Here is a 27,732-nt window from a genome sequence, read left to right on the forward strand (position 1 = left end):
TTAGTTTACTTACAACGCAATGAAAAACACAGAATCATCATTAATTTCAAAACAACTTTTAATTCCTACATTTATTAGTATTTAGCAGACAAAGTTATATCAGTGAACATTTTCTTTCTATTAAGTTGTACTTACTAATCTAAAATCAAGAAAGTAATCCATAACTACAAACGTTGAACCTGCTTGCTATTCACAGCTAATGCCTGTTACTTTCACAGCTTTTGCTGCATGGGTTTGTTAACTTGTCGCACTGTTAATCCCACTGTTAACGAGCACTTGTGCTGTTTCTGGAAGTAAAACAAGTATAGTAAGAATTTTTTGAAGAAGTATTTAAGTTCTCTGCCTGATGAATCTTCGGTCCGATGCATGAAGACTGGGAAATGACACCATAGTCATGAAATAAAGATCAGATAATGTCAGCCTCCAGGATCAATGGAGGCAACATGCAGGCGGCATCTGGATGATCATCAAGTAAGACTAATTCCAACAAGTAATGTTATCAGAAATGTTAGGTTTCCACAGATGTAGATTGTCAATATCATCATTTTAAGCCTATGACCCTGCAATTGTAGGATTAAACAGTGAATTCAAATTGAATGTACCTTCTTGTCATGTTACATGAAAATATTTGAAAGGTTTATGTATTTCTGATGCTTCCAGCTATAATAAACATCTAAAGATAACACTGTTTTACCTGTGGGTCAATCAATTCACTTGAATCCATTATCTCCATTTTATCCTCTTCTCGTTTCCGTGCTATGAAAAGTTGAAATCAAAATTTATATCCAGCATGATTTATAGATGTTTAAGGTACATAAGGTCAGGTAGGAATAAGGGGTAGGCCATTTAGGACTGAGATAAGGAAAAACTTTTTCTCCCAGAGAGTTGCGAATCTGTGGAATTCTCTGCCACAGAAGGCAGTGGAGGCCAATTCACTGGATGTTTTCAAGAGAGGATTAGATATAGCTCTTCGGGCTAACGGAATCAAGGGATATGGGGAGAAAGCAGGAACGGGGTACTGATTTTGGATGGTCAGCCATGATCATATTGAGTGGCGGTGCTGGCTCGAAGGGCCGAATGGCCTACACCTGCACCTATTTTCTATGTTTCTTTAGAAAGAACAATAGAGCAACTTCACTCTCCTGTTATGTTACAACATTTCTGCTTTGTCATTCAAATAAAAATGATTGGTAGATTTATGTCCTTCCAATGTTTGTAAAACAAGCCAGGACATTTCATGGGAAAGTTAACAAATAAAACCAAAATGAAGATAGACACAAAATGTTGGAGTAACAAAGCAAAATGATGCTGAGTAACATGAGTAAACAACCAGATCTTGGGCAAAGAGAGGGTTTAAAGAGCAGCTTAAAAGAAGAAAAAAAAACGGTTGAGTGAATAAACTTCAGAGTTTAAGTGTCAACAGTTGAAGAGGGACCCATTATTCAGAAGCATGTGAAGCACTATGAGTTGACTTCAGTTTATTGTCATGTGTATCGAGGTACAGTGGAAAGCTTTTGTTGCATGCTAAGCAGTCAGTGGAAAGACAAAAAGTGTTATGTAGAAAGATTACTGAGAAATTCATCCCATGATGGTAGCGCTAAATCAAATGTCCAGCAGTGTCAATGCATTGTATATCTACAATTCATTCCATTCAAGTCAGCGGAACTGAATTGAGTTCAGCAAGCATGCAGGTGCAGCAGGCAGTGAAGAAAGCGAATGGTATGTTGGCATTCATAGCAAGAGGATTTGAGTATAGGAGCAGGGAGGTTCTGCTGCAGTTGTACAGGGCCTTGGTGAGACCGCACCTGGAGTATTGTGTGCAGTTTTGGTCTCCTAACCTGAGGAAAGACGTTCTTGCCTTAGAGGGAGTACAGAGAAGGTTCACCAGATTAATCCCTGGGATGGCGGGACTTGCATATGAGGAAAGACTGGATAGACTGGGCTTGTACTCGCTGGAATTTAGAAGACTGAGGGGGGATCTTATAGAAACATATAAAATTCTTAAAGGGTTGGAGAGGCTAGATGCGGGAAGATTGTTCCCGATGTTGGGGGAGTCCAGAACCAGGGGTCACAGCTTAAGGAAAAGGGGGAAGTCTTTTAGGACCGAGATGAGAAAACATTTCTTCACACAGAGAGTGGTGAGTCTGTGGAATTCTCTGCCACAGAAGGTAGTTGAGGCCAGTTCATTGGCTATATTTAAGAGGGAGTTAGATGTGGCCCTTTTTGCTAAAGGGATCAGGGGGTATGGAGAGAAGGCAGGTACAGGCTACTGAGCTGGATGATCAGCCATGATCATATTGAATGGCGGTGCAGGCTCGAAGGGCCGAATGGCCTACTCCTGCACCTATTTTCTATGTTTCTATGAATTTGAGGTCGAGTACAAGGCACTGATGTGATAACATATTGTTTTTACTGTTATCAACGGGCGATTAATTCATAGAAATTGGACTCGAACGTCTTTAGTTTTAGATTTTAGAGATGCAGTGTGGAAACTGGCCCTTTGGCACATCGAGTCTACGCCGACCAGCGATCACCCCGTACGCTAACACTCTCCTACACACTAGGGACAATTTACAATTTTATCAAAGCCAATTAACCTATAAACTTGTACATCTTTGGAGTGTGGGAGGAAACTGGAGCACCCAGAGAAAACCCACACGGTCACAGGGAGAACGTACAAACTCGATACAGACAGCACCCATAGTCAGGATCGAGCTTGGTCTCCGCTGTAAGGCAGCAACTCTACCGCTGTGCCACCGTGCCGCCCTCATGGGCAGTCTTGAAGACGTACCGGTATGTAGGTTAATTGGCTGGGTAAATGTAAAAATTGTCCCTAGTGGGTGTAGGATAGTGGGATCACTGGGCGGCACGGACTTGGAGGGCCGAAAAGGCCTGTTTCCGGCTGTAGATATATGATATGATATGATATGAAAAGCCTTTTATAGGGGACGAACGAAGGGTTAATTTAGCATTGTGCTTTAAAATAAACACTGCAAGAAGAACACTGCAAGAACCTAGCTAGGGATATCTTTAGGACTGATGCAGAGAGTGATTAACACATCTTTAGTTTTATTTGAAACTTTTATCGTGGGTTGCTTGGATTTCTTCTACATTTTAATATCAGTCAGGAACTTTCTAAATTTCTTAACACCCCTTTAAAAAACACAGCAGTTCAGAATCCCAGTTATTTCCTAGATTCCCACACTAAAGTAAGAAACAATAGAATCAGCTATGAATGATATTTTTTTAAAAACAAACCTTTGGAAGTAATTATGTAATTATGTGCTTCCAGAATTAGTTCTGCTGCAACATGCCAAACTATGAATCCAACCATGACTAATGTATCCCAAGGGTTACGAAGATCCAGAGCTGGCAGATCCATTCCCAGAAAGATCGACCCAACTGTGTAAAGATTAAATTATTTATCAGCAATTCATTCTGGTTAGCAATTTTTACCGAGAGGTCTTTTATAATAATACCCAATAATGAAAGAAGAGACAGATAGACTAATATTATTTTCCATAATAATTCTGAACATATAATCCTAGTGCTTGGTCCGCGTTGGCCAATCTGATCTCCCAGTGGCCGAGCACTTCAACTCCCCCTCCCATTCCCAGTCTGACCTTTCTGTCATGGGCCTCCTCCAGTGCCATAGTGAGGCCCACCGGAAATTGGAGGAACAGCACCTCATATTTCGCCTGGGCAGCTTGCAGCCCAGTGGTATGAACATCGACTTCTCCAACTTTAGATCGTTCCTCTGTCCCTCTTTTCCCCTCCCCCTTCCCAGATCTCCCTCTATCTTCCTGTCTCCACCTATATCCTTCCTTTGTCCCGCCCCCCTGACATCAGTCTGAAGAAGGGTCTCGACCTGAAACGTCGCCCATTCCTTCTCTCCCGAGATGCTGCCTGACCTGCTGAGGTACTCCAGCATTTTGTGAATTAATACCTTCGATTTGTACCAGCATCTGCAGTTATTTTCTTATATAATCCTAGTTGAGCACTTGTCTGCTACAAAGGGGTAACAAAAACTAATGGTACTACTGAAAAATACCTGATGTCAAAATAATATTGAGGAATGTTATGGAGGAAAAAAAATCCCATGATATTATTATTATTACTACAATTCCACAATGTGTAAACAACACAAAAAATGCTTTATGGTGCCATGGTCTTCAATTTAATTAAATTTTGGAGAGTTTTCCATTTGCCATTGGCACCACTTTAAAAGTATGTTCTCTTTCTCGCCCCCTGTTTTTTAAAAACATTTTTCTTTAATGTTTTTAAGAATAATTTGCTATATTTAGAGGTCATGGCCCATAACAAATCGGTTTTGAAGTTGATCATTCGTTGCGGAATTGATGGAATCACAAGTTAACATGTTCAATATTCTCTCATTCATGTGGAAAGTTTCCATGCTGCGTGTAGAAAATCAATTGGGAATTAGGTTCCAGAACTCCTCTGTGAAGCACGTGGACATTTATGTCCTCTAAAGTGGCAAAACACTGGTTTTGTGCACCAACGTGCATTTTAGCCCACTGGCAAGTGAGTCAATACACCTAAAAGATATCAAGATTTACTACGTCTTTATTCAATGAAATCATTTTTTATGCAAACTTACCTGCGATTATTCTAGCAAATGTGCCTGTAGCCCAATGTAACCAGTTAAAGAGATATCGCCTGCAGAAAAGAAATATTAAAATAAACAAGTTATAAAACCTAGGGTCAAGTGCCTTGCAATTTTAAAACTTTTGCTTTATTTCTCTTTAGAGTTGGGTTAAAGTTCATGTTCATAAGTGAAAGGAGCAGAATTAGGACATTTGGCCCATCAAGTCCACACCACCATTCAATCATGGCTGATCTATCTCTCTCTCCTAACCCCATTCTCCTGCCTTGTCCCCATAACCCCTGACACCCCCACACTAATCAAAGTATTTAGCATTATTTCAAATTTTATTTCTAATTGTCAAAAATGGTGTTAGAAAAGACAGTTGAAAAATATAATTAAAATTATTGGTGGACCTACCTGGCAGCACATGGATTGGGTCTGAAGATGGCCATGATCGGCTGGAGAATCACCAGTGTAAGGATCATACAGCCAAAGTATGGATGGACGCCTGCAAACTGTAAGTAAACAGAGATTCATGTACCAACATTACAATTGATAAACGCACCAAGTAATACAGAAGTCCCTCAAGAACTGAACGAGTAAGAAGCTTATGATTACTGAAAATACTTAGGAAATTTTCAATGACCATAAGTAAAAGAACAGTATTCCACTCAATTAGAAATGCAGACTTACGTGGCTCCAGCCTCCTCGGTAAAGAAAAGGAAGAATAAAGCCAATGCATGTAAACAACACTGTGGCTGCCATCAGAATCCTGTGCACCTAATACAAGACAGGATATACAAGTGATAATGATGCACATGTACTTTAAGAACAATGACTCTCGATTAATTCCCTCATTGCATGCCTGCATGGCTGTGTGACCAGAACATTATATAAGGTGTGGCAAGGAACTGCAGATGCTGGTTCACACCGAAGACAGACACAAAATGCTGGAGTAAATCAGTGGGACAGGCAGGATCTCTGGATAGAAGGAATGGTTGATGTTTCGGGTCGAGACCATTCTTCGGTCTGAAGAAGGGACTCCACCCGAAACGTCACCCATTCCTTCTATCCAGAGATGCTGTCTATCCCTCTGAGTTACTCCGGCATTTTGTGTCTGTCTTCACATGATACATGGTAACAGCAACCATACATCAATACATACATAGCGCGTCGATACATCAACCCCAAGCTGCCAATGTATCTCATTATAAGTTCACTATTCATAGGGGCAAAATTAGGCCATTCAGCTAATCAAGTCTACTTCGCAATTCAATCATGGCTGATCTATTTTTCCCTCTCAACCCCACTATCAAAAAAACTTGTCAATCTCCACCTTAAAAATACCCAATGACTATACACGGCCATCTGTGTATAATTCTGTTATTCTGTTTATATTGATATATATGCATTCTAAATTTATTAATGATGCAACATGGATCAGTAAATCTCTTGCCAATATCAATTAACTTCATTTTATTGAGAAACTCAAGCTGATCAATGAAGAAAGAATTGTTTAAAAGTTCTAGGAAAAATAACTGCAGATGCTGGTTTAAATCGTATGTTTAAAATCAAGTGATTAAAAGTTCTGCTGTTCTGTTATCGATTCCTCTTTATTAAGTATTTTTACAAAGAATAATCAACTTTTATTGAAAATAAAATAAACCTCCATGCGAAATTACAGATTGCTTTAACTGCTGAATTTTATTGAGAAATCTACGTTGATGGATCAGGATCTGTGCACCAAAGCATTGCCATGTTTGAAATAGGTTATGAATTGAAACAATGTGAGAAGATGCATAGGTTTTCAGGGGCTAAAAATTGCAAGAGGAACTGAGGCCAGAGTCTCAGGATAAGAAATAGAAATGAGAAGTGTTCTGAATCTTTGGACTCCTCTTCACAAGTTCACAAGTTATAGGAGAAGAATTAGGCCATTCGGCCCATCAAGTCTGTTCTGCCATTCAATCATGGCTGATCTATCTCTCCCTCCTAATCCTATTCTCCTGCCTTTTCCCCATAACCCTTGACACCCGTACTAATCAAAAATCTACCACCAACTCAGCGGGACTGGCAGCATCTCCGGAGAGAAGAAATGGATAACGTTTCGGGTCAAGACCCTTCTTCAGACTAGAGTTTTCTCCAATCATTCAAGTTCCTCTGTTATTGAGACTAAAATCAATAACAGTTTGGACATTAAGAGAATCAAAGGATATGATTGGAGACACAAGGTGCTGTAGATGTTGGTTTACCGAAATGGACACAATGTGCTGGCGTAACTCAGAAGATCAGGCAGTATCTCTGGAGAACGTGGACATGTAACATTTTAGGGATGAGACAGCCCCAACCTGAAACTTTGCCTATCCACGTTCACAAGAGATGCTGCCTGACCCCATTGGCTACTCCAGGAGAAGTTGAGTTACTCCAGTCTGAAGAAGGGTCTCAACCCAAAACGTCACCCATTCCTTCTCTCCTGAGATGCTGCCTGACCTGCTGAGTTACTCCAGCATTTTGTGAATAAATACCTTCGATTTGTACCAGCATCTGCAGTTATTTTCTTATACTCCAGAACCTTGTGTCTTCAAAGGATACGAGAAACAGGCAGGAAAGAAAACAAGATGGCGGGTCATTTAATTGAATAGCAGAGTCAAATTCCCAACCCCTGCTTCTGTTTCTGTTTATTGAAGATGGAATGTATTGTGGCAGAAAACTGAAGTGTAATTTTGAGAACTGTGAAACTATAACCACAAGGTGGCGAAACCAACTGCATTATAACGTTCATTAGGGAGCACAATTCTTGCTGGTGGCTGAGTGATTCAGCAGGTCAGATTAACAGTTTGAATCCTGGGGTTAATAATGCAAAATTATTGGGTTTATCACAAGTTCATCATTATGTAACGAAAATTAAAACTATGGATATTTGAATGTTGGCATCAATCATGCGTCAGATGCCATTGGAGTATCAGGGCAATGTTTTCCTTCACAAACTTGCCCTTCAGCGAAACTATGTTCAATTTCAAGAGGTAAAAAACGAAAATCAAGATTCATAGGAGTCAAGAGTATTTAAGTGTCATGTGTACCAAAAACAGGACAATGAAATTCCTGCAGCAGTATAACAGGACATCAATACAATACACATGGATAATATATAATAAACAAAAAAAAAATTAATAAACAAATAACCTAAATACTAGAGCAAAAAAATGTTAGAAGTTCTTTGTGCAACTCAAGATAGTCCATAGTTCATCGGTTAATGTTGTGTAGTTTCAAGAGCCTGATGGTTGGGATAAAGTTATTCTTGAACCTGGTGGTCATGGTTTTCAGACTCCTATGTTTGGATGAGGGGGGATCTTTTCCAAACATATAAGATTATTAAGGGGTTGGACACATTAGAGGCAGGAAACATGTTCCCAATGTTGGGGGAGTCCAGAACAAGGGGCCACAGTTTAAGAATAAGGGGTAGGCCATTTGGAACGGAGATGAGGAAGAACTTTTTCAGTCAGAGAGTGGTGAAGGTGTGGAATTCTCTGCCTCAGAAGGCAGTGGAGGCCAGTTCGTTGGATGCTTTCAAGAGAGAGCTGGATAGAGCTCTTAAGGATAGCGGAGTGAGGGGGTATGGGGAGAAGGCAGGAACGGGGTACTGATTGAGAGTGATCAGCCATGATCGCATTGAATGGCGGTGCTAGCTCGAAGGGCTGAATGGCCTACTCCTGCACCTATTGCCTATTGTCTATTGTCTATGCCTTTCTTCCCGATGGCAGGAGTGAAATGTGGGTCTTTGATAGTGCCGATTGCTATTTTCAGGCAGCACCTCCTTACAATCCTTTCAGTGGTGGGGAGGTCAGTATCCGTGATGGACTGGGCAACCTCCACTACTTTTTGTAATCCATTCCTGGATATTCGAGTTGCCAAACCAGGCCATGGTGCAACCAGTCAGTAAGTTTTTCACCATAGAAGCTCGAGAGGGAGTATTCTTTGACATGGAGCGATTGTAATCACGTATTATCTTTCTGCTGACAGGCAGAGAAGACTTGATGGACCGAATAGCCTTTTTCTACTCCTGGAACTTATGGACATATACCCATACATCAAATATACGATTACAGATTATATCAATAACATAATATCTATGATCAAGCAATCCTGATTAACTGAAGCAACATTAGTTACGTACCTGAAACCAGATCTTTTGCCCAAACATTGTGCGAGTTGGCCAGACAGATTTAAAGAATCGAGCTATGATAACACCGATATTAGCTGTAGCAATCCATGCAATAAACATTAAGGATCCTAAGAGGTAAAAATATTAAAGATGGACATAAAATGGTAAACTGAAATACAAGTTGAAAGGAGTTATTATTAATGAGCAAAAGGCTCAATATTTCTCAGTCTGAGGAAGGGACTTGACTCGAAACATCACCTATTCCTTTTCTCCAGAGATGCTGCCTGAACCATTGAGTCATTCCAGCATTTTGTGTCTACTTTGGTGGAAACCAGCATCTGCAGTTCCTTCCTGCATACTCAACATTTCTTGTCCTCCTGCCTAGACATCTTCACTACTTTGCCGAGATTAATTATTTGTGGTACTGCTCCCTCATTAATAAAATATTCCATAACAATGATCGAATACTTAAATTGGATGGGTTTTCAAATTCAGATTAAAAACAGGTTATCCGCTTTGGTGGCAAGAACAGGAAGGCAGATTATCATCAGAATGCTGTCAGATTAGGAGAAGTGCAATGAGACCTGGGTGTGCTTGTACATCAGTCACTGAAAGTAAGCTTGCAGGTGCAGCAGGCAGTGAAGAAAGTTAATGGTATGTTGGCCTTCATTGCATGAGGATTTGAGTTTAGGGGCAAGGGGGTCCTACTGCAGGTGTACAGGGCACTGGTGAGACCGCACCTGAAGTATTGTGTGCAAGGACATTATTGCTATTGAGGGAGTGCATCGTGGGTTCACCAGGTTAATTCCCAGGATGGCAGGACTGACGTATGATGAAAGAATGTTTCAGGTGGGACCCTTCTTCAGACTGCAGACACGTTGACTCAAACAAACCAAAAACATATAAATTATACATAAATTGGACATAATATTCTGCAATATAATAAAAAAGAAAAAAAAGAGATATTAGCACAAACCACAATTAGAAAAAAGTGATTTCCAAACAAAATTCTAACTTGACTGACCATCACAGAATATGCTACATATTGAGAAACAAAATGAAGATTTCAGGGCGGCACACTGGTAGAACTGCTGCCTTACAGTGACAGAGACCTGGGTTTGATCCTGACCACAGGTGCTGTCTGGGCGGGGTTTATACGTCCTCCCTAAGACCACTGGGTTTTCTCCAGGTGCTCTGGTTCTCTCCCACACTCCAAAGACGTGCAGGTTTGCAGGTTAATTGACTTCGGTAAAATTGTAAATAGTCTCTAGTTTGTAGGATAATGTTAGTGTACGGGGTAATCGGACTCGGTGGGCGGAGGGGCCTGTTTCTGCACTGTATCTCTAAAGTTTAAAGTCTAAATCAATAGTCTTTCATCGGAGCTCTATATGAGGATGCTGCCTGATCTGTCGGGCATCTCAAGCATTTTCTGTTTTTAATTTGGATTTCCAGTGTTTGGGCTCTCTGCTTGGAGTTGAATTATCATCGCCTCATCACCCTTCTTCCAACAAGTGGCAAATCAACAAGAGTTATCAATAAAAACTAAAAGGTAAATCAATAACTGAGACTGACACAACACTTTAAGGTTTCAAAAGTTACAAAGGTCTTGTATTGTCACATGTACCAATTAAGGTACAGTGATATGCAAATTACCGTACACCCATACGAAAAAAAAGCAACAAGACACACAACTACATAAAAGTTAACATAAAAATCCACCACAGCGGATCCCCACATTCCTCACTTTGATGGAAGGCAAAAAAAGTCCAATTTTCTTCCTCTTTATTCTCCCGCTGTCGGGGCAGTCGAACCATCCGTCGGGGCGATCAAAGCTCCCACAGCCAGCGGTCGAAGCCCTCGCGTCGGAGTGATCAAAACTCCCACGTCGGGGCGATCGAACTTCCCGAGGCTAGGAGCTCCCGAAGTCGGAATCTGACCAGAGACCGCGGACTCCGTGATGTTAAGTCCGCAAGCATCCATGGTTGGAGCTCCAAGGTCGACCCCTGGCAAAGGGATTGCGAGCTCTGTGATGGTAAGTCCCGCAGGCACCCGTGGTGGAGCTCTCAAAATCAGTCTCCAGCAAAGGCCGCCAACTCCTCGATGTTAGGCCGCAGTGCGGACGGAGATACGATATGGAAAAAAAATCACATCTCCGTCGAGGTAAGAGATTCAAAAAAGTTTCCTCCAACCCCCCCATCCCCCACATATAGAACACTAAAAACATACATTTAACACATACAATTAAGACACAAAGAAGGAATGGACAGACAGACTATTGGCGAGGCAGCCATTGCTGGCGCCACCCGGTGGTTTATAACTTTAGGTTTGGGTTTAGTTTTATTATTATCACGTGTACAGTGAAAAGCTTTGTTTTCTATGCTGTCCGATCAAATCAGATAATAGATACACAAATACAATCAAGCCAAACTTAAGTACAATGGGTAGAGCATAGAGAAAGATACAGGGTGCAGAATATAGTTCTCAAAATGATAGTGCAATGGTTCCAGAGGAAAAGTCCAATGTTTGCAATGAGGTAGGTTGGACCCAAGATGTGCTGCCAAACTCCAAAGCACCAGGGACCTGGGTTCAATCCTGGCTATTGGTGCTGTGTGTATGGAGTTTGTACATTCTCCCTGTGACCACGAGGGTTTCCCCCGGGTGAACCAAAGGCATCCATTTATTGACCTTATAAACATTGCTAAGATCAAAAGTAAAACCTTTTGGTGTCAAGGGTCATGGGAAGAAAGCAGGAGAACGGGGTTGAGAGGGAAAGATAGATCAGCCATGATTGAATGGTGGGGTAGACTTAATGGGCCGAATGGCTTAATTCTGCATCTAGACCGTCTAAACTAATAAACCTCAGAGAGATAAATTTTCACATACATTGAAAGTGCTCGGTTGCAGAGGTTTGAGCTCAAAAATGGCCCTTGTGTCTAGAATTATTATTTTAATGGAGGCCTCAGAGAATCTTTTCCTTGAGAAGGTAGAACGGGAAACAACTGAGAGCCACAATATATAATGGAAGCTGCGAGAACTTACCGTGAGCCTTAATGTATCCTGGAGACCGCGAACCCTTCAGTTCTTTCGGAGAACTATTTAAGTGGACTTTTCCCTGTGTAATCAGTGGTTGCTGATCATGTTTATGAATTCTCCCTTTAATAAGAATAAAGCAACCATAGTTATATTACATTTGTACGTAAAACCTGCCAGTATTTTGATACTTAGATGGTTAACGCAATGTTGCATGAACAGGCATCGTGACGCTATCATGATATGATAAAATATAGATAATCAAAATATAGAACGGAAATGAGGAAAAACTTTTTCAGTCAGAGAGTTGTGAATCTGTGGAATTCTCTGCCTCAGAAGGCTGTGGAGGCCAATTCTCTGAATGCATTCAAGAGAGAGCTAGATAGAGCTCTTAAGGATAGCGGAGTCAGGGGGTATGGTGAGAAGGCAGGAACGGGGTACTGATTGAGAATGATCAGCCATGATCACATTGAATGGCGGTGCTGGCTCGAAGGGCCGAATGGCCTACTCCTGCACCTATTGTCTATTGTCTATAAAATATTTCATAAGATCTATGAGCAGAATTAGGCCATTCGGCCCATCAAGCCTACTCCGCCATTGAATCGTGGCTGATGTATCTTTGCCTCTCAACCCCATTCTCCTGCTTTCTCCCAATAACCCTTGACATCCTTACTAAGCAAGAATCCGTCAATATCTGCCTTAAAAATATCCATTGACTTGGCCTCCACAGCCGTCTGGGGCAATGAATTCCATCAGTCTGACGAGTCTCAAATAAAAGTCTGAACTAAACTACATCAGAGCACAAGTTAAACTTAAATTCAAGGAAAGTAAATGTTAATATCGAAATTGGAACAACAATAAACATACCCATAAAATATTTATAATACTATTTGAACTACTTTTGCAGGGAACAGTTGAAATGTATCTTGTGCAGACCAAGGCCATTCAAACCAGGTTGTGCAGATAATGGGATGTGTTCCTAGTTATGCAATACATATAAAAATTGCAAACAAACCTTTCTGTCCTTTTACATTGCACATCACTTCATGTTGCTCCACCTCCAAAATCTTTCAACTAATGGCATTCCTTTGTGCGATTTTTGGGCTTCCCTTTGAATCAATCAATGATTTTTGTTTTGATCAATCACTGTAGTTGTTGCTGCACACCAACTAAATATTGCTCAAAGAGGCTTCTTCCGAATGACCTCTTGAATATTTTAATGTCCACTCTCCATTTATGGCTCCCTGCGCTGCTCTTGCCAGCCATGGAAATACCTTCTCTATGTTTAGCCTGCAAAACTATTTTATCTTCTTTGACGCCTTTATCAGATCAAAAATGTTTCATATTTCCTAGAGTCAACGGGGACGAAGTGGTGAGAGTGTCCAGCTTCAGGTTTCTGGGCACACACACCTCAGAGGACCTCACGTGGTCCACCAACACCGCTGCACTAGCAAGAAAGCACACCAACGGCCATTTTCCCTGAGAACGCTAAAAAAGGTCGGTCTGCCCCAACAATTACTGATGACCTTCTACCGCTGCACCACAGAGAGCATGCTGACATACGGCATCTCTGTGTGGTATCTCTGCTGCATGGCAACAGATAGGAGAGCTCTTCAGCGGGTCGTCTGCAGAGCGCAGTGGATCATTGGGACACAGCTACCAGCCCTGGAGGACATCTACAATACACGCTGCCTCAGGAAAGCCACCAACATCTACAAGGACTCAACACACCCATGCCACCGTCTGTTTGAACTACTTCCATCTGGCAGATGTTACAAGGCCTTCTACGCCCGCACCTCCAGACTAAGAAGCAGCTTTATCCGTAGAGTTATAGCAGCTCTGAATCGGACCTGCTGAGAGCCCGCCATGATCTGTCTCTGCCCCCAGGGTCAGCTGGCACGACTGACCCCCGCATGAATCTTTTTTTGCAATTTACTCTGTTTCCCTCCCCCCCCCCCCCCCCCCCCTTGTTGATTTCGGTCTCGCCTCATTTATTTATATATTTCATAGCATCGATATGGAAGTGGCATTCTTAATCTTGTTGTACTTGTACAATGACAATAAATATATTGTATTGTATTGTATTGTACAAGCCCCAACATGCTCAACCTATCCCCAGGGATCTAATCTCTCAGTTCTACCTTTATTTCACTATTTACTTTGCATCTGCTCGAGTACTTTCATATCCCATTCATAATCTGGATACCTATACTCCATTTATCAGTCTAATTTGTGTGTAGTCCAGCCAAATTACCACAAAAAGTGGGGCAAGAAGCAGTTACAATTGGTCTCAATGTTTCTACATTAAGGCAAAGAAAGGAAGACACTTGGGATTTTCCTTGATTTGCATTAGGTGTTATAGAGCGTAGAAACAGGCCCTTCGGCCCAACGCCCACACAGGCCAACATGTCCCAGCTGCACTAGCCCCACCTGCCTACATTTGGCTCATATCCCTCCAAACCTGTCCTCTCCATGTACCAGTCTAACTGTTTCTTAAATGTTGGGATAATTCCTGCCTCAACTAGCTCCTCTGGCAGCTCTTTCCATACACCCTCCACCCTTTGTGTGAAAATCCCTCAGATTCCTATTAAATCTTTTTTCCTTTCATCTTAAACCTATGTCCTCTGGTCCTCGATTCACCTACTCTTGGCAAGAGACTCTATGCATCTACCCGATCTATTCCTTTCATGATTTTATACAACTCTATAAGATCATCCCCTCATCTTCCTGCGCTCCAGGGAATAGAGACCCAGCCTACTCAACCTCTCTCTGTAGCTCAGACCCTTTAGTCCTGGCAACATCCTCGTAAATCTTCTCTGTACCCTTTCCAGATTGACAACATCTTTCCATTAACATGGTGCCCAGAACTGAACACAATACTCTCAATGCGGCCTCACCTACTTCTTCTATAACTGCAACATGACCTCCCAACTTCTATACTCAGATCAGATTGTTAATGATAGTAAATGAAGACAATATTAAGTCCAGTTATCTATAGCCAGGAAATGGAATGGGCATACAGACCACACTCCAGCACGAGCATCTTCAGGAGAAAACAGAACACCACAAAGCAAGAAACAGTTACTCTACATGAAAGGTTTCCTGTATGAAATGTGCTTACAAACAGATCAGTAGAAATTCGGGGCAAGGCAAATATTTTGGTAGGTTTTACAATTTTTTTTCTTTCGCTTGGGCAGCACAGTGGCGCAGCGGTAGAGTTGCTGCCTCACAGCGCCAGAGACCCGGGTTTGATTTTAGATTTTTTAGATTTAGAGATACAGCGGGGAAACAGGCCCCGCACATTAACACTATCCTACACAAACTAGGGACAATATTTACATTTACCCAGTCAATTAACCTACATACCTGTACGTCTTTGGAGTGTGGGAGGAAACCGAAGATCTCGGAGAAAACCCACGCAGGTCACGGGGAGAACGTACAAACTCCGTACAGACGGCAGAATCGAACCCGAGTCTCCGGCGCTGCATTCGCTGTAAGGCAGCAACTCTACTGCTGCACCACCATGCCTGACTGTGGGTGCCGTATGTACGGAGTTTGCGCGTTCTTGCTGTGACCGCGTGGGTTTTCTCTAGGCGCTCTGGTTTCCTCCCACATCCCAAAAACCTGCAGAATTGTAGGTTAATTGGCCCTCTGTAAATTGTCCTCGGTATGTAGGATAAAACTAATGTATGAGGTGATCGCTGGGTCGGCGCAGACTCGGTGGGCCAAAGGGCCTGTTACTGCACTGTATCTCGAAACATTTGGCTAAAATCCTGACCAGCACCTCTGCTGAGCCTGCTTCAGGGGCACCACAATGTGCAGCATCTGTAGTTCCTTGTGTCTCTAATACAACCTGATTTTTTTATCGCACTGTTTTTAAGAGTGAGAAAACAACATGGTGTAAAACAACAATATTGCCACAAGGTGGTGCTCAGTGCTTGCACGGCAAATATCATTGTATGCGGAGCGAAGTATCAGTGTGAAGAAGGGGCCTTCAAGATGGTGGTGGAGGCAGTCGGTGGAAAGGCACCATGCCAGTGAGCGGGCAGGGGACTCAACTCCCACGCCCTCAGAGACACTCTGCGTGTTTTGGTCGACAGCGGGAGGCACGAAAGTGAGCGGTGACCAGGTACTGAGACGGACGCTGTTTGGATCAGGTCGGTGTTTGGATCAGTGTGTTGGTGAGGTGGGCCGCTGGAGGCCCGGCAGCAGCCCAGCGATCAATTAAATCGGGCGCTGTTCCCAAGTGGTCGAGAGTGCGGATCGGACGCGATCTGCAGCGACACGGAACAAAACGGTGGACGGCACCAACAGCATCGTCTGGCTAGGCCGGGCCCTTCAAATCCAACCACGAGCCATTGCCAGGACAACGGGCCTTAATAGCCAAGTTAAGACTATATTTTTAACAACTTTGAACTTGACCCAGTTAGCCCCAGAAACATGGCGACACGTGTGTGCTGCCTCAGTATAATCTACCATTCTTACACTCTTATACTTAACGGGGCAGCATGGTGGCATAGCCGTAAAGTTGCTGCCTTACAGCAGCAGAGACCCAGGATCGATCCTGACTACAGGTGCTGTCTGTGTGGAGTTTGTATGTTCTCCCTGTGACCTGCATGGGTTTTCCCCGGGAGCTCTGGTTTCCTCCCACACTCCAAAGACATACAGGTTTGTAGGTTAATTGGCTTCGGTTGTCCCCAGTGCGTGCAGGATGGTGTTAATATGTGGAGATTGCTGGTCAGCACGGATTTGGTGGGCCAAAGGGCCTGTTTCCATTTTGTATCTCTAAACTAAACCAAACCAAAGTAAGGTGGGAAACTGCAGCAGAGTCTGTCACTCTGTATCGTGAACAGAGTGAAAATGACAGTGTTGTGTTAACCTGGCATTAGTTGGAATCTTCAAATGATTCTGAAATTAGTGAAGAGGCATAAAATGTGACTGTAAACTGGATAGTTCAAAGAGATTAACTCCATGAACTTTGGAAATAAAATTAGATGAACTGTCCCAAAGTGAAGGGGAGAGGAAAGCGATACGATACGAGAGGAGATGTAATGATTAAAATGTGAAAACAAAGCAATATTACTTTATTATTAATTAAGTTGAAGTTTTTCAGGTCAATCTGCAGTAACACTGGCTATTGTCGCTGGTCTCCATGGTACAGGGATGCTTCATTTATATTGTTTCTAAGCAGCAAACTCACCATTTACTGCTTTCCCTTCGGCTAGGAATATGTAATGTTGCCTGTCCAGGTCAAACCGTTCACTGTATTCAGGGAGCCGAATGTTTCTTCTGAATGAACACTGGATCACCCCATCTTCCAAACTCCAAGCCATGTCATTAATAGAAAACTACCAAAACATAATTATTGTTATAATTATTTCCAAGCTGAGATATCTGTTAATAGACTATAGGTGCAGCAGTAGTCAATTCGGCCCATCGAGCCAGCACCGCCATTCAATGTGATCGTGGCTGATCATTCACAATCAGTACCCCGTTCCTGCCTTCTCCCCGTACCCCCTGACTCCGCTATCTTTAAGAGCTCTATCCAGCTCTCTCTTGAATGCATTCAGAGAATTGGCTTCCACTGCCTTCTGAGGCAGAGAATTCCAGAGAGTAACTTCAGCATTTTGTGTCTATCTTAGGTAGGTGGACATTTTGCATTCAGTGCACCTACCTGAGAGTTCAATATTGGATGTGAGCGACCAGTTGAACGAGCTGGATTGATCTGCACACTTTGATCAATGACAACACATAAATAAATGTCATCTTCACCCTGTAACAGAAGATTTTTAATTACATATACATTCAACCATGTCAACAGTTAGCTATGATTTTTATGACCAATTGCTTTTCCATTGATAAAATTAAATAAAGTGTTCATTATTATTACCTGTATGTTTTAATATGGATTCATTTTTAATTGTACTTAAAACATCATCAGGGGAGATTTGGAGGACTCGCATCTGGCAGTTCACCCAAAATGATAGGGAACGAAACATAGTTGTGCTTTCCCTCCATTATTTTCATCGGCCTTATGCTGGCCAATCTGTACACATTGCACCTAATATTCAATAATTGCCCAAGCGAAGAAGCTCCAGAAATAATCTGAAGGAGCAAAGAGAAGCAGAACGTCTGAAGAAGGGTCCCAACCAAAGATAATAGAACAGAACAAGATAGACCACTCGACCCTAACAACCGTAGTAGGTCATGGCGCCATTTTAGTAGGCAGAAACATTTAAAAAGAAAAATAACAAAAATCTGTGAATTGATAGATGAGATATATTCCGCATTTTTATGGTATCATCACACATACTGTTCCCCAAAACACTGATTACACTGCGAGAGGCATAGCGAACAGCGGGTTTTGCCTACTAAAATGGCGCTCCTTTGCGTACTACACTTCAGTATAGACGATTTTGACGGAGTGGTTCATCTTGCTCCTCTAGTATCTTTGGTCCCAACCCAAAACACATATCCATGTTCTCCAGAACTGCTGCCTGACCCGCTGAGTTACTCCAGCACTCAATGACATTTTTTGTAAATCAGCTTCAGAGGTTCCTTTCCGCAGGTTTTCACCCTCTATAGGTTTATAAGGGTAAAAGTGACAGCAGTTCAACTGTGGGAAGAGCAGAGATGTTAAAGTCCTCAGACCCATTGAGTACCAATGGCGGTCAATGTTTATGCAGGCATTTAGTGCTAGCAATATGGACAGATTCTTCCCGTCTTGGGTGGATTGATAATACAGCTTCTGGTCCTTACCGACTGGTATATCCAATGTAAAATAACTTTAATTAAAGTTGCCTTTAACTAATGCATGAGGATTTTATTTTGTTATGATACTCACCATCCATTTGTCATCCGACAGGGCAAATGAGACGTACCCATTAGATGGTCCACTCAACTCAAAAAACACAGAGGAGCCTTGCACAGTAAAGGAGAGGAAGAAGCACAACCTGTCTAGCTCAGGGTCACACCCAGTGGGATTCCGTAGGCAGGACTTCTTTTCACCACAGTCCACTGCGTTAAACTAACGGCATAAAAAGATAAAATATTGATTCTTATTCAATTCAGTCTTAATACATAAACAATTAAGGTTGCAAACCATAAGCCTGTTTTAGGAAGTAATCCACGTTGTGAGAAGATCTGGAAATTGTAGAGCGTATGAAATCCTTTCTGAAGGAGTAGGAATAGAGTAGGAATAGTTAAAATCACTGCTCATCTGGCTTATTTAACTGATGGTTACAGTGGGACATTGGAAAATCCTTTACAAAGGATTCTAAAGTTAGAGTTAATTTGGTTCCATGGAGTGAAGGATTTCAGGTGGCACAACTGTCTAAAAATTATATTGCAAATAGCATGAGACCAATGTACAAAACTCATTTAGGATATCGTGAACTTATGGCAACCTCCACACTTTCTGAGTCCTACCTGCACCTAAAAAGTTCATACAAGTAGACAGCCTGGCATGTGCAATGGCTTTCAGCCTGTGTAACCCAGTGCAGGGAACCTTTCTAGGAATGACCATGCAAAGGAAAGAGATTTCATCAAATGAATAAAGATTGCAATGTTTGTTCTTGGCACTCGATCGCTTTTCCAGTTCAGACATAGTCTTGGAAAAACTGTTAATTGTTTCATTGTACACCACCAAATTAACATGTCTTTTCAGGTGCCAAGGAATAAATAGGCAAAATCTTTCTTGGAATAAGTTATTTGACTTGCTGTCCTGATACCAGGACTTGACAAAAGGTCTCCCAAAACTAGTGTAAATGGCAGTTCCAAGCTACTCACCAATCCACTTTTATCCATAAATTTAACCATTTTACATTGCATGATAATGAAATATTTCCATAGGATCAATAATTGTTCAGTAACTAGATAACAGTGAGAGGGGTACCTTTTAATATGAGCAAGCTAATAGGAACCAAAGAGTTTCAGCTTGCAACTGTAATTTTACAACTTGTTGGATTTTAGTTTCTTTTGAAGTGAACAAGGAGCAATATAGGGTATTAAACAAAAACAAGCTTGTTCGTTTTCTATCCATAAAAATGATTGAAATAACCAAGTATCAAAGATGGAAGTTCCTATATAAAGAAAATGTTGGACAAAATATTGTTTTCCATTTTATTTCTTGGAAGCTTGCCATTAGGTTATTCTACAAAATGAATAGTTTTAAGTCAAAATTAGGCTTGATAAAATAATTCAAAGTTTTCAAAAGCACATTAACTAATTTGATGATTACACAGATATTATACAGTATAATCAGTTTCAAATAGATGCCTTTCCATGATTGTATTACCATGGGCTTTCTAGATTGCCATATAGTAGAGTTGGGTTTGAGTTGAGTTGAGTTTAGTTTATTGTCACGTGTACCGAGGTACAGTGAAAAACTTTCGTTGCGTGCTAACCAGTCAGCGGAAAGACAATACATGATTACAATCGAACCATCCACACTGTACAGATACATGATAAAGGGAATAATGTGAATAAAGTTTAATGCAATGTAAACCCGGTAAAGTCTGATCAAAGATAGTTTGGGAGTTTCCAATGAGGTAGATAGTAGTTCAGGACTGTTCTCTAGTTGGGATGGTTCACATCGCATTTGGATAGACCCAAAATAAATCAATTAAATCAAATTCAGAAAAATGTCCATGCATATACTCAAAACATACATCAATATTAACTTTCCATATTCCATTTTAACTTTCTATTTTGAACTAGGAAGCCTAATTTGTAAGAGTGTGTAGGAAGAAACTGCAGATGCTGGTTTAAACCGAAGATAGACACAAAAAGTTGAACAACGGGACAGGCAGCATCTCCGGAGAAGAGGAATGGGTGACGTTTCGGGTCGAGACCCTTCAGACTGGTTAGGGATAAGGGAAAGGAGAGATGTAGATGATGATGTAGAGAGATAAAGAACAATGAATGAAAGATATGCAAAAAAATAACAATGATAAAGGAAACAGGCCATTGTTAGCTGTTGTTGGGTGAAAACGAGAAGCTAGTGCGACTTGGGTGGGGCCTATTTGAAGAGCACTTACTGGTTTGGTGAGCCGGGAGGTGGTTGGTGGTATTGGTGGAGACTCTGGAGTAGGCTGTTTTGACAAAGGAGGAGCATTTACTTGTGAGACTATTGGACCACGTAATTTGACCCAGTAAATATTGAACTTCTGAACTATGGTTGCCCTGAAAAGAAAAAAAAGTTAAGATTAATGTAGAAATTTACTACAATTGTGCTATTTTGTTTTAGATTTTAAAACAACTAAACTAGATTTTAAAACAAATAAATCTAGCACTGGTGAGATGGTGGTGGGAATGTAGGGTGGGGAGGGGGGAGGGGGGGTGGATAATCATTCATCTTTGATCTTCACCCATAGTTTAATGGATCAAATTCTTGAATAGGACAATATTAAGTCACCCAGAACTCCAGACTCTCAATCTGAAGAAGGGTCTCGACCCGAAACGTCACCTATTCCTTTTCTCCAGAGATGCTGCCTGACCTGCTGAGTTACTCCAGCATTTTGTGCCTAGCTCCTGAATGGAAGCCTGGCTTTAAGCTAGAAATTCCAAAGATTGATACAAAATGCTGGAGTAACTCAGAGGGTCAGGCAGCATCCCTGGAGAAAATGGATAGGTGGCGTTTTGGGTCAGGACGCTTCTTCAGACTGTCGAATAAACTTACAAGCCTACCTGTACGTCTTTGGACTGTGGGAGTAAACCGGAGCACCCAGGGAAAACCCACGTGTTCACAGGGAGAATGGACAAACTCCGTACATACAGCACCCGTAGCCAGGATTGAACCCGGGTTCCTGGTGCTGTGAGGAGCAGCTCTACCACTGCATTACTGTGCCGCTCAATTTAATGGAAGAGTAAAATAAGGTACTTAAATGTAACTGAGACTCAATGAGTGCAGAGAGACCACAGTGAAACTTGGGTTTGTGTGTTTCAGTCCGTGTGAAATGCCATGGGACAAAGAACTTTTGTACAGAGCCATGTTGTGAATCCTCATGCAAAACACATTTGATGCTGTTGTCATAGTGAGTAAAAATACAAGAGAGCCCAGACATACATAAATGTGTGTTATGGTTTCCATGTTTGGTCACAGATAGAGTAAACAACTCATGCACAAGACTGTTTCAGCAGTATTTTCAATCTATTTGGCCCCCACACCATCACCAACACAGTACCTACCCTACTAACTTCTCCACCCGACTCTGATCTCAACTCTCCTACTGGCCCTCCTTCCCCAACGATGTGTCAATGTCCATTAATCAATGTCTCGTCTCCTGCTTCTTGTTGCGTGACTGATTTGCTCTCCTTCCCTCCCCTTCTCCTATCACATCCTAGTCTTGTAACGCACTCCCCAAATCAGCCTATTTTCAGAGTGCATGTGGGAGAGGCCTATCATAAGGTTAGGCCTGTTCAATACATGTGAACAATACTATGGGCCTTATAGTCATACAGCGTGGAAACAGGCCCTTCGGCCCAACTTGCCCATGCCGACCAACATGCGCGTCAACACTAGTCCCACCAGCCTGCGTTTGTCCCATGTCCCTTTACACCTATACCTATCCATGTTCCTGGGGGAAAAAAAATTAAACGCTCTGATAGTACCCATCTCAACTAGTTCCTCTGGTAGCTTGTTCCACATACCTACCACCCACATTCTTATAATCACATGTATTTTACAGCAGCAAGCCCCTGAGCAAATAAATGTTTGAGGACCTCTCTCACACTTCTCTCTTCATGTGCCTAAACAGAAGTTATTCAATGCTTAAGCGTTGGAAGTTGCACCCACACTTTTAGTACTGTCACCTTATGTCTTGGACATGCAACAAATGCTCATTCTGAATAATGTGACAAGTTATAGAGAATAATTACAGTTTAATTTATTCAGTGAATATTATTTGCTAAATTGTACTGCAATGCTTACAAGAATTGGATGTGATCTGGTTTTGGTATGGGTGGCTTCCAAAGCATCTCAACGGTGTGTTTTCCTGATGAGCTTGTGTGACTGACTGCTGAGTCCTATGGAAGAGAGACATTGGTCACCATAAGCTGTACGTTAAATAAACTAGGAACATCAAAATACTTGACTTAGAAATTGTTCTTGCGTCATTTTTGAGTCAGTGGCGCAATGGTATAGTTGCTGCTTTACAGCGCCAGAGACCCCGGTTCAATCCTGACTATGTATGCTGTCTGTACGGAGTTTGCACATTCTCCCTGTGACCGCTTAGGTTTTCTCCCATTTCCTCCCACAATCCAAAGACATATAGGTTTGTAGGTGAATTGGCTTTGGTAAGTTGTAAAATTTTACCTTGTGTGTATAGGTTAGTGTAGTGATCGCTGGTCGGCGCAGACTCGGTGGGCCGAAGGACCTGTATCTCTAAAGACTAAATCAATGGCCTTTCATCAGAGCTCTTGAACATCTCCAGCATTTTCTATTTTTCCCATCGGAGCTACAGGCTTATTTTAGTTTAGTTTAGAGATACAGCTTGGAAACAGGCCCTCAGCCCAACGAGTCCGTGCCGACCAGCGATCCCCGTACACTAACACTATCCTACCCACAAGGGACAATTTACAATTTTTACTGAAGCCAATTAACCTACAAACCTGTACGTCGTTGGAATGTGGGAGGAAACCGGAGCACCTGGGGAAAACCCATGCGGTCATGGGGAGAATTAACAAACTTCACCCAGACAGCACTCGTGGTCAGGATCAAACCCGGGTCGCTGACACTGGAAGATAGCAACTCTCCCGCTGCACCACTGTGCCACCCAGCGGGTGCTCCTGGCAAGGTACAGGTAGGGATGTCTCTGTAAGTGCCTAAACATGGTCTCTGAATGCCCCAATTTAGGGAAGCCTCCAAATCGGACAAATGACTGTGCCACTTCTATCTGCTCCCCCAAGCTGAAGAGCATTGCGTTTAGATGATCTCCCTAATGCAGTAGTGAGCAGCAAACTGTAAAACGTGGCAAAGATCATCAGCAGAAGCCTGGAATGATCCAGAGACTGAGAAGCTGAGGGTGCCCACAACACTGATCCTGATCTGCATGACTAAAGCCATCAGAGCACTCATGCAAGGTTATATTTAAAGTTGTAGCAACTCCTAAATCTCAGTGATGGCTGCACTTGTTAAGTTACTGCACTTATGACCCAGAGGGCCAAGTTCAAAACCCATCATGAAGATGAACACCCAATTATCAGATTGCTGTAGTAACTAAATAACCTCCCAGGGAAGGAAATCAGTCCTCCTTACTCAATCTGGACCTGTATGTGACTCCAAGCCCACAAATGTGGCTCAGTCTTAAATGTCCTCTAAAGTAGCCTTGCTAGCCACTTAGTTCAAGGGCAATTAAATGCTAGATTTCGCATGCCCTGAAATACAAGTTTAAAAATAAATTCAGTTTGAGAATTAGCCATTTAATGCCACAATCTCAAGTGCTTAGTAAAAGCTGGTTATTCTGCAAATCATTGGGAAGTGTTATTTTTTGTATCGGATAACTTCTGCATTATACAATTGCTGATATCATCAAAAACAAAAGAAAAAGCAAAAACAAAAGAATTGAAGAGACAAATATCACAACAGATGCTTTCAAGACAGAGCTAGATAGAGCTCTTAAAGATAGCGGAGTCAGGGGGTATGGGGAGAAGGCAGGAACGGGGTACTGATTGTGAATGATCAGCCATGATCACATTGAATGGTGGTGCTTGCTCGAAGGGCCGAATGGCCTCCTCCTGCACCTATTATCTATTATCTAAACATATGTGCAAAATTACATTTTGTCAATTCATTTTAAAAGCACACTTTGCTTTAAAGAGTTATGCATGTGAATTGTGTAGGAAGGAACTGCAGATGCTGGTTTAAACCGAAGATAGACACAAAAAGCTGGAGTAATTCAGCGGGACAGGCAACATCTCTGGAAAGAAGGAATGGATGACGTTTCGGGTCAAGACCCTACTTCAGATGTCTCAACCCGAAACGTCATCCATTCCTTCTATCCAGAGATGCTGCATGTCCCGCTGAATTACTCCAGCTTTTTTAGTCTATTTTATGCAAGTGAATTTCTTCCCTTTTTGCCTTTTTATTTATCTGTGCAAACTGTCTCTAAATCTTGCAATGAGCCACTGGATTAACATATGATGGTGTGTACTAGAATTTGAATAATGGCATAGAGGTTAAGAACTATTAAGCCAGAAGCGATGATCCAGAGTGATATGTTCAAATCCAACCACCATTAGCTGGAGGTTTTTATAAAATGATCTGAATAAATATCTGAAGGTTGCACAAAACTAATGGAATCTCATTTTTTAAAAACCCATCCGGTTCGCAAATGATTTTTGCAAAAGGAAAGTACAAATCCCGAACTTCAGCGATATGATTGATCATATCTGATCTGCACTTTAAGGGCTTCTGGGGATGAGGAACAAATGTTGACCGTGCCATTGACAACTACAGCCTGCCTCGAATCAAAAACAAAACATTGTTTTCTGATCCTGTAACTTCGGTGCCATTTTTAAAATTCACAAAATGCCGTACGCACTTTTACATCTGCACACGTCAAGAGCTGGGTGTTCTTATCGTCAATCAAAGTGAAGGTTCCAAGTGGCCCAACATTCAGGTCGGCAGCATCTCGTGCTTGTAGAAAAAAACCTTGGAATGAAGTTCCAGACTGCCTCACAGTGAGGGTAACTGAAAGCAAGGGAAAACAGATTCAGAGTAGGAAAGCACAGAGTCCACAGAGAGATTAATGTTTCTTAAACTTTGTGATGGTTAACACTGCAAACACCTTACATCACACATGGTCTGTAATGCACAGCCTGAGGTGTCAAAAATGGAGTTGGGCAAGGGTCTGAAAAGAACACATTTGGAGGGCTGAGGGCATATTGGGGGTGGGGACCCAGTCCGCCCACCAAGGACCAGGGACACGCCCACTGGGGACCCGGATGGAGGGCGGGTAAGCAGACTGGCTGCGGGAGAGAGCGTACTGCATCGACGGTGGAGGCCCTGCAACCCCCTGGGACTAGGCTGGACCCTGCGCCGCTCCAGGAGACCGAGCGCAATGACTGGAAGCGGCCTACAGCAGCAGAGGACACACCAGGGCAACGCTTTACCCAGCCGACCCCACAACGCTGCCAGGACAACGGACTTCATGGTCAGGTCGAGAATCCTGCACTTATAAACTGCAACGTGAAAATGGGGCCAAAACTGCCGACTCTATACTATCTCAGTGTACTATTGAGCTGAGATACCGAGATACTGAGAGTAGCTGAGATACTTATCTAAGATGTATCTAAGTGCTTATGTATAGTGATACTTGTACTGAACTGTAAAAAAAAAGAATTTCACTTCGGTACATGGGACAAATAAAGTACCATTAGCATACAAACAGTCACTATTATTAAAGATGACCATTTCAAAAGCTGAAATGAGCTGTCACATCAGTTTTTCGAATGTCGTGGAAAGCAAAATCAATGAGAAAAACCAAGGGACATTGTAGTTCTTAATAAAATCTCTTAACACCTGCAATAATCTATTACCACACATGCATGAATAATATTAGCCCCAGAGCTCAATCTATTAATGATAGTATAATTACTGAACCTAAATAATATGATACCTTTAATGTGGGGTGGGGTGGTGGGAGTGGAGTGGTTAGCAAAATCGTTATTAAAAGTAACTATTTTCTCCACATCATTTAATAACACTTCCGCAAGTATTCAGTTTTATGTTTGCTTTTCCAATCAGCTATAGATAAAATAGTCGAATTAAGGTTATTTTCAAATAACTCCTGCTTTCCCCCTCTCTCCCCCTCCCCGCCCTAGTCGTCCTACCTGTTCCACTGATCTCATCCTTGAATCCCTCTTGTTGTCACACCGCCCCCAGCCAACATTATGAGTGCCACCCTTCCCGAGGTCATCTGTTGCCGGCTCAGATTTGTTCTGGCCTTCTCTCGTCTCCAGATTATTTCCCCCACCCCACCTCTACTTTTAGTCTGAAGAAGGGTTCTGACCCGAAACGTCACCTACTCCTTTTCTCCAGAGATGCCGCCTGACCCACTGAGTTACTCCAGCATTTTGTGTCTATCTTAGGTTATTGAGAGTTGGCCAATGCCTGTTCTCAGTGTGTGTTGGCAACTGCATGGGTGTCCAAACTGGTACAGCAAATTGTACTACTACACATGTATTAGTCCCACTTGATGATCAACAAGAAGATTCACAGAAACTTGCGGTTAGTCTGATGCTTGTTGACATGACAATTTGCTGTACCAGGTTAATACCTTGACATATATTTGGGCTCATGGAGCACAAATGGTGCCATAAATCAGTTGAGTCAAAAGACCTATTTCTTTGCCGTATATTCCATCCCACAGCAGTATGTAGAAAAAATGATTATTACAGGTGTTTGGGGTTATGGGGAGAAGGCAGGAGAATGGGGTTGAGAGGGAGAGATAGATCAGCCATGATTAAATGGCGGAGTAGACTTGATGGGCCAAAAGGCCTAATTCTGCTCCTATAACGTTTGAACTATGAAGGCAAACTGGAAACTACAAAGAGTATTCTGAATATTTTTTTACACCACACCCAAGAATGCATACTCTGATATATTTTACTTTACTTCTGAAAAAAAAAGATTTAAAATTGAAAAGAATACCTAATCGTAACATAAATATGAATCACAAGACTGTTTAAGCTGTCGGTACCTCTTATCTGATCACTAGCGTTGATCACGTTTTTGTCCACTGTTATAATGGCAGGACTTGGTGATTTCTGAATAATGCTCCCATGCTTTGGGATCATGGAGTCGCAAGCCACAGTCACTTGACCATTTCCATAGGCAGCAACAGATTCCACAAAGATGGTAAGCACAGCAATTATGGTAAGATCAGGAATATGCAGTCCCATACTGGTGTGGAATCAGACGAGAATTGTGTTAATT

General features: G+C 42.0%; 1 protein-coding gene across 1 annotated transcript; it reads right to left on the reverse strand.

Moving 5' to 3' along the window:
* Nucleotides 1–237: 237 nt before the first annotated feature.
* On the reverse strand, nucleotides 238–27,698 carry LOC144598312 (putative ferric-chelate reductase 1). Its single transcript, XM_078408297.1, has 15 exons — nucleotides 27,497–27,698; nucleotides 25,337–25,485; nucleotides 22,726–22,820; nucleotides 20,834–20,978; nucleotides 18,640–18,822; nucleotides 17,470–17,568; nucleotides 16,996–17,143; nucleotides 11,805–11,918; nucleotides 8,778–8,893; nucleotides 5,300–5,386; nucleotides 5,024–5,121; nucleotides 4,619–4,677; nucleotides 3,259–3,402; nucleotides 695–756; nucleotides 238–560 (listed from the first exon to the last, which is right to left on the reverse strand). Exons 1-15 carry the CDS (start codon nucleotides 27,696–27,698, stop codon nucleotides 468–470), a joined length of 1,794 nt encoding a protein of 597 aa, XP_078264423.1. The 3' UTR covers nucleotides 238–467.
* Between the last annotated feature and the right edge of the window lie 34 nt (nucleotides 27,699–27,732).

This window comes from Rhinoraja longicauda, chromosome 11 (assembly GCF_053455715.1).
Source record: "Rhinoraja longicauda isolate Sanriku21f chromosome 11, sRhiLon1.1, whole genome shotgun sequence".
Taxonomy (NCBI): Eukaryota; Metazoa; Chordata; class Chondrichthyes; order Rajiformes; family Arhynchobatidae; genus Rhinoraja; species Rhinoraja longicauda.

Coding starts and splice junctions, on each gene's coding strand:
- LOC144598312 (XM_078408297.1), bottom strand. CDS start 27,698: ATGGGACTGCATATTCCTGATCTTACCATAATTGCTGTGCTTACCATC. Junction 17,144..17,469: donor ATCCAATATTGAACTCTCAG/GTAGGTGCACTG, acceptor ATGTTTTGGTAG/TTTTCTATTAATGACATGGC. Junction 5,122..5,299: donor ACCGAGGAGGCTGGAGCCAC/GTAAGTCTGCAT, acceptor GTTTACTTACAG/TTTGCAGGCGTCCATCCATA.